General features: G+C 38.8%; 1 protein-coding gene across 1 annotated transcript; it reads right to left on the bottom strand.

Annotated features, from left to right (window-relative positions):
* Window positions 1–574: 574 nt before the first annotated feature.
* On the bottom strand, window positions 575–3,835 carry LOC125580975 (single-strand DNA endonuclease 1-like). The gene is made up of 7 exons (XM_048746311.1): window positions 3,477–3,835; window positions 3,238–3,388; window positions 3,042–3,141; window positions 2,566–2,648; window positions 2,236–2,336; window positions 1,788–1,924; window positions 575–1,349 (listed from the first exon to the last, which is right to left on the bottom strand). Exons 1-7 carry the CDS (start codon window positions 3,546–3,548, stop codon window positions 761–763), a joined length of 1,233 nt encoding a protein of 410 aa, XP_048602268.1. The 5' UTR covers window positions 3,549–3,835; the 3' UTR covers window positions 575–760.
* Between the last annotated feature and the right edge of the window lie 4,245 nt (window positions 3,836–8,080).

The following is an 8,080-nucleotide window of genomic DNA, read 5'->3' on the forward strand; positions in this document are numbered from 1 at the left end:
AGGAGAGGAACCCACGCTTTTCGCCGCTTCGTCGAGGACAGGAACCGCCGGTTAGATTCGACTGAGCGACACCCGATGATTTTGTCGTCAGAGAGGAGATCCACCGCCGAGTTGCTTTGTCGTCGTCGTGATCACCCACGATCGTCTAGTCTTCGTCGCGGAGAAACCAAGAGTTTTCGATGTCGAAGCCAAATGATTTTTTTGCTCGCCTCGTATTCTCCTCCCAAAAGCATCTCCACATGACGCGTGGCCAACAAGATGCGGCTCTTCTTCATCTAAATTAAGGGACGTTTCTTAGGTAAATAACCATTTTTCATTTATTTTTTTTCCTAATCAGCAATTAAGAACCTCTTAAGAGCTGCCGATAATCATGGATAATCATGGTCTAAGCTTGTATCTCATCAGAAATCCCCTTGAGGGGGCATTTGATACCATATTTAGTTTCCTATGTGCTCTCTTGTTTACTTTAAAAGTTAACAGTTTTAACACAAAAGAAGCATCACAAATAGTTAGAACCTCCATAAGTAGAAACTACTAAACAAGTAGCATGATTTAAATTTCAACAGCAAAACTATCACTGCCAACAAAGAGAATCTGTTTATTAATAGCTAGCTGTTTTACTAACAGTTTTCATGAAATCTACACAATTAAAAAAAAAAAAGAATTCATAAATCATAGACATTATGTGGAATGGAACAATTCGTACATATAATAACATTGCATAGACACTTATCATAAATGATCATCGTCCACTTTAGGCTCAGAGGATAACGTCTTTCCTAATATTTTCCAAGAACATCCTAAGCTCTCTGGCTTTTCTGCAATGTTCACCATCATCATCATCATCATCATCTGTCTCTGAATCACTCAGCTCAATCACATTCTCCAGTTTGTGATCAAGGCACTTCTGCTCATGAGACTTCTGTTCTTGATACCTTCTTGACACGTTCCGTGACCGAGCTTCAGGACAAGGGCTTATCAGATCAATGACTTCTGTTTCTGGATAGAATGAATAAGAGCTCGGGCCAACACCGAATCTACGAATGGTCGACCAACCAATACTGGAATTTTCTTTAGCAGGTGAATCGATTAGACGCAAGTAATCATGTTTCTTGGATTTTTGCTGTTCTTTCTCTTGTTCTGCCTCTTCCATGGTGCTTATAGCTAGGGTAGATGTTGAATTAAGATCAATCTGTTGGAGTTGGAGACTGAGTTCGATAAGTGAAGAAGCTTTGGTCGGTGAACTTGTTTCCCTCTCTGTCGATTTAGATTGTTTTTGTTTCGGCTTCTTCTTTTTCTTCTTTGCTTCCATTTTCTCCTTGAACTCTATGATCTTCTCAGGACAAGCCCTGACATAAAACAACAAGGATAAATTGGCAAAACGAATAGTAGGCCAGTTATTCAATGTAAACCAACCGACAAATCTGAACCATTTTCTCAGTGCTATGCGAACAAATAAACAGTAGCTTTTGGCTGCAGATGCGTAGGCTTTTTTAGTAACAAGTAGATATATGAAAGTTTCTATAGCCAAGTCAACCAAATATCGCTGAACTGAGGCTTTTTTTTTTTAGTAACAAGTTTGGTCCACAACTGACTAATTTACCTGGAGATCTGTTTACTTTAGACATACTATTTTAGTTCACTTGATTCATCCTGAAATTAAAGTTTTTGCAATAAAAGCCAAACAAAACAGCAGGGCTTGATCAATGTCAACCACCTAAAGCTAAATGTCTATCTGAATCCTTGAGTAAATGGGTGAAAGGTCTGACTTTGATCATTATCGTTACCTTTCTACAAGATCTGCAGGAACAATGGAAGCCTCTAACCCTTCTAGATCATTCCATGAGACTTCGAAACATTCTCGTCCCTGTACTTTGCGAGTCTTTATAATTTCAGACACCGGGCACTTCTCTGGCACCTGCGGCTGCAGAATAATAATTTCGTGCACGAGTTAAGACATGTTCTTGTTTAATGTCCAACTGAATTACGTAAGGGGGAGCCAATCGACTTTTAAGCTGTTGGTTTTTTCTAAAAGCAAGACGCCAGAACCAAGATGAATTTTTGAGATAACAAGTTTTTTTCTAATGTCTGAATCAACAACTTCCTTTACCAATCCATAAAATTTTATGTACCGTATCAATTTCGCACAACTTATGTAGTTGCTTCAACGGAGAGTCCGATTATTGGGGACAAAGATCTATAGCAAATAACTTGCAGTGAGAGAGAAAAAGGTACCTTGTGGAGAGGACGGTTAACGCCAACCTCAGTTGATCTTGATTGCAGAATAGCATACCTTCTCAGCTTTCTTTCAGCAATTTTTGGAAGAATGTATTCATCTGAAAGATAGAGAAAAAAGAAGAACGTAGGTTCCACAAAAGTCTCTAGTGGGTCAGTCAGTCTTGAAATGTGTTCCATAGAATAGAAGAGAAAGGGCCCGGGGTACATGAAGAGAAGAATTGGGTTTAGCGGTAATGACATAAGCCAAAGCTAGATCACCGGAGTTTAGGCAGCAAATGCAAACAACAAGGAATAGAAGACATACACATATAAATTCAAAAGTGATACCTGTTTTCTCAGAGGGCCACTCAAAGAACTGATGGCATATCTCCTGTAAATTGGTGCGCTGGAAAGTAATTTCAGCCAGAGCCCTGCAAACACACAGTATTTAAATTCATATCACTTAGTTTCTTCTTCCGTATCTAAAATATACATTCAACATTTTCTAAAGTTCATTAATCTCCAAGGTTAACATATATTCCTGCTCTACATATAAGTTCATTTGAGGAAGCATTTGATTCCACCTTTGGTTTCCTTTGTGCTCTCTTGTGTATTTTAAGTAATTAGTTTGACACAAACAAGCAACACTAATAGTTAGAAGCTTCATCTGTATTCTGTAGAAACTGCAAACAATGCATGTAACATGACTTATTTCAGAACAAAATCGGTGATCCCTTATTGCTAGCTCCACGCATAGAGTTATATTAGAGGCGCAGAACTATCACTACACGACTGACAACAAGGAAATGGAAAGAAGGATTAACCTGGAAACTGTATTAGAGTCTGCTTTGTGGCACTTGGGATTCATGAACGCATCAATCACCTCTTTGATCTGTTGCACTCCCTCTGGATCATGATTACTTCCTAAACCAAGTTGCAATTACGAAAAGAGCTTCTATGAGAAGAAAATAATATCTAGGAAAATCAACTAACACAAGAAGTTGTTGTTACTTCACATACCATTTATAGACACCAAGGGTAAGGTCCCCTTTTTAGGCCTAGCTTGCTTCTTTGAATTTCTCATGTTTTTGACAAAAGAGAGTCCTTCTGATGAAACTTTTTCAAGGATAACATTTTCTCCAAAAGACCTAACAATCCCGCAGGCTTCCTCCTGTTTGCAGAAGAAATTCAACCATAAGTCTTCAAATAATATGAAAATTCTGCAGATAACGGTTTAAGAGCTTCGGTTAACAAAAGACCTGACGAATACCACGAACTCCCTGAGAGTAGTCACTGCCAAGCAGAAGTGCCAGAGCTATCTGTAACCTCATGGAACAAACTTTTAAAATGATGAAACATCATAGCAAACATCTCAAAGGTCTTTGACATATGGAACAACATATAACAATCTGTAGCTGCGTTTTCTCGTCTAACAAAAAGAAATTGATCCCTTAAAACTTCAAGGTAGCAGTGGAACCATACATACAGATAGCATCTATATTGCTTGTGTCTATGAAGAAAACATTGTAGGTTAAAATATCAAACGCCACCTTTTGCAAGTATGCATTCATCAGTCATGCTTTTGCTGATCAAACCATTTTATAATAGCACAGGTTAAGTATGATCTTGTATCCACACGTTCTAAATCAGGAGTGAAATGGAGTGTTATTAGTTGAACTCGAGTCTAGTCTTTCCTAGCCAATATCATGGAATCAAAGGTGAGTCTAGATAGATGATTAAAGAGGTATGAATTAGTGTTGCATGATTGAAAATGTAGATGATTGATAGGCTTTGTCTCTTGATCAATATTGAATTGATGAGGTGTTTACTTAGTGTAAACACTTAATAAATATTTATGAATGTTCATAGAGGTTTATTCTGAACCTTAGTACTTGTTCTCAAGTACTAATATATTATATTATTAAAGATATGAGTATAAATCATGTGAAGTCTTATTGTATACTCACTCTCCCGAAAGTTTCCGAATTACCGTGAATTGTTCCTGCAATACGGAACAAGGTCGCGAAGACACGATGATGGGGTCACACCCTGGAGGCCGTGTAACTGCATGCAGCGTTAGATGTTCGATCTTGGAATATCTAATGGAGATGGTGGTTATATTTATTTCCACGCTAGGCTCGGTTAGCCTTTGTGGTTTTCCGGGTTTAGTCTACATATATATTATAAGAATGAGTGAATGGCAGGTGTCGTGGAGGTGATGTTTAAGATAAGATTCACGTCGATGGAAGGATATGCCTTATATATGTATTTTTATTAGTTATGGAATATATTTCCACTGCATACAAATGAAGTTGATTGCTTGAGATATTATTAATATACGTTGGGGTGGGGGACTAGGCTCACTGAGTAAACTAGTTACTCATGACTCATTTGTGATGTAGGTAACCAGTAGACGGGAGACCTTACTCTAGGACGAGAAGGAACATCATTAGCCAGCGGTAGTTTTATTATCCTTGCAAAGGCGTTTTGATATTTCTTATGTATAAGATTTGTTGACCGAAAACCTCGAGGTTAATTTATAACAAATTTTGTAAGATGCTTTTGAATGATATGTAAATAATTTTTTTAAAGTACGGTTTCCATATGATATTAGTCCTTGTCCGGACGAACTAACTATCGGGTATTGCTTTTTTGGGTTGAAAAGCCTAGAGTGATATCTGATAGGAGCGTTGGTGTTCTTTGGTTGTTGGTCTAAGGTGATCGGAAGTATTCTGAGAACCTCGGATCGACCATCGAGAAACATCGACCGTGTCATTTCCGGTCATCTACGATCGGGGGTGTCACAAAGGTGGTATCAGAGCATGGTTATACGATGCTGGAATGGGACTTGTTTCAAATATTTTTTGAGTCAAAATGAGTCGCAAGGATAACTAGGATATGCTGGCTGGTTCCTTCATTTTAGGATAGATAGTCATGGGTAGTTACCTAACCGTGATCTTTCATAGCAGAAGCACTGAGACAAGCTTGAACGGGTGGACCATACTTACCGATGTTACTATCATCATGCTCGAGTTTGCTACCCTCAGGGTCGGGTTCACTACCGTCCTGTTAGGATTTAGTAACCTCATGCCTTCCTGCCGTTCTTTTGAGTTCTAGTGGGGGATGCCAATTCTTTAGAGAGATATATGGGACATAGTTGATACATCGAATACATCTCCAAACTCGTCAATGTCAAGGTGGGTGTTGTTTGTGATCCGGTTCAGAGCGATTCGACTACACATGATCACTCAGATGCACTTATTCTTCCGGTTTCTCAAGTCTATCCTGCTTATGCTGAGACGTACAAGCACCAGAGACGTACAAGCCGAATTGTTCTGCATTTGTTTCAATCTTAGCGTTGGACGAAGAGATGGTTTGATTGTATTACAAGATGATGGAAGCACCGGAAGCATTCTGTTTTCAGTGAGACATCATCAAGCATATGATGCAAAGAAGAAGAAGTTGGGATCACAAGATACTGAAGAAGGACTAAACCGTTCGAGGTATACTTTGGCTTGAGGCAGAATTGGGATGCAACAGTCAAAGCAGAATATTGACGTCGCCGTTGTTCAGAGAATAACAAGGAGGATTTGGCAGCAAGCTATTTGAAGATGAATGCGATGAGTTGTTGGTCGAGAGTAAATAATTACTTCAGAGAGTTGAGATCAAGTTGGACAGATTTCAAAAGTTCAAGAAGTAGTATTTTCTACACAAGGTATGGGACCGATTGAAGATCCAGTTTACGGAGTTGGTACAATGAGATGCTTCCGCCAGGATGTTCAGGTCGACTTTAATTAGATACAAAAATTTCAGCATCGAGATATGTGGTCGAATGAATTTGATTCATCGATTATAGTTTGGAGAATAAGCCAAAAGTCAGACGGAAAATATTTGGAAACTTAGCCAATTATTTTGGAGTAGATACAAGACCATGGAGTTTCAGAGCTTCTAGGAGACGTTAGAGTATGCTGCGAATACTAAAGAAGTTATTGTTGAAGAAGTTCACCAAATCCTGTAATTTCCAACCCGTGAAGATCGAAGATCATTTTCAAGCAGTGGATTAAGTCGCTGGGATGATTTTGGGTGCATGTTTCATCAGATCAAGATTGAGGAGCCTGAGTTGTTATGGTGGTGACATGCCAGGACAGTATAGTCGGGATCGTCCAAGTGCGAGAAATTCTTAATTGTTTGCATCATTGCGCTTTGGTGATTCCCTTGTGAAGATTAAGGATGATTATTTTACCCTTGCCCATGAAGTTGCCTGATTCCTTTACCTATACCTAGGGTACCAGTAGTTAGACATGTTCGTTCTTCCTTACCATTAGTCTTGATCCAAGTGTTAGGCTATTTGGGTAGAGCCTACACTTTATAGTTGTCTTGACCGCCAAATCCCCTGAAAGGTCCAATCTCAGGTTTGCTTCTTATCCCATTGTGTGTTGTGTGCATTTTTAAATTTTTTATAAATGATTGAAACAAAAACAAAAAAAAATATGTGAATTGTGATCAAGGTGTCAGAAGAGACCTTGTTTATGGACATAATTTTTCCGCCCATATTGTGTTTGATTCGGGAACGACACATAGTTGTAGTTCCCGAGTAGTGTCATAGCATTAGGGAGGATTCACTTTGGTGAATTCAAGTACCGTTCTTATTCCTGGAAGTACGGGCTGCCAGTTGAATTAATGGTATGCCTTCCCCATTCCGTAGTACTTCCATTAGAGCGGTATGTTTCTATCTAAACTGAGATTGGCTATCTAGTTATTGAGCTCAATTAGGATGTCGAGGAAATAAGTATCTGGAAGAAGACCTGGCACCGTTGGGCTACAATGGTACTCTACCAAGTGTTTGAGCATCGCTCATATCAGTCTGGCAAGTTGAAAACCTTTTGGGAAAAAAGTGTAATCCAGTAACTTGATTGTTCAGAAAGTGGAAGTTAAAAAGGAGCAGTGTATAGGGGGCAGACCGGTAAATATAGAATAAGAGGATGTGTTAAGGCGTTGGAAAGATATTCGACCTTAGAAGTAACCCGTTTAGTATTCTTGTTGAATCTGGATTTTCTGCAATAGCCTAGGCATCTCACCAGGTTGTTCTCGCAGAGTCAAGTAGCAATTAGAAGATTTGTTTGAAGAAACGTTTTGCTCGACCTAGCTCTTTGCTGTGATGAGTACCTTTGTCAGTGGTAAAAAAGAAGAATGAGAGTTTGTGGTTAGGCTCAACTACAGTTAACGGGACTATCAGGGTCAAGGATCAAGTTTCTTACAATCTATTAGTTGTTAATTTCAGTCACAAGGTACATATTGCTTTCCAAGGAAGTTTGATGGACACATATAGTTTTAGTAAACGCTACTGCTGAGAAATTGGAAGTTGGATCCGTTAGTTAGCAAGTTGGAACAAGGATTTGTTGTAGATTTTGAAAAGATGCTGCTGCTATCGAATAATGGTCGTGTCTAATCTCTTTTATCCAAATTCGAAGATCTTTGGATTTACCATCATAATTTTTTTTTTTTGAAGAGTTGAAACCCATATCAACCGCCGAGCTGATTGATTGAGAAAGGTATTACCTAGGAATGAGGTAAAAGTAGTAAAGAAGAAGGCAATCATTTAGAGGAAGTGTCTATGTCTACCTACATCTTAGCTATGCATGAGTTGGAGTTGGTTTCAGTTAAGTTTGCTCTTCAGAATTTTCCATTCATTCTGGTATGAAGAAAGATTGCAAGTTTCACGGATCAAAGAAGCCCTAAGAAAGGAAAATGTCGTTGCTTATGCCTTATGGAGGGGGAAATTCACTTTCGATATAGAGAAGGATCTCAAGAATCATGAAGCGAATTTTTAATTGATTTATTCGGCTGCCTTATAAGGAGAGAG

The sequence above is a fragment of the Brassica napus genome, chromosome C1 (genome assembly GCF_020379485.1).
Source record: "Brassica napus cultivar Da-Ae chromosome C1, Da-Ae, whole genome shotgun sequence".
Lineage (NCBI taxonomy): Eukaryota > Viridiplantae > Streptophyta > Magnoliopsida > Brassicales > Brassicaceae > Brassica > Brassica napus.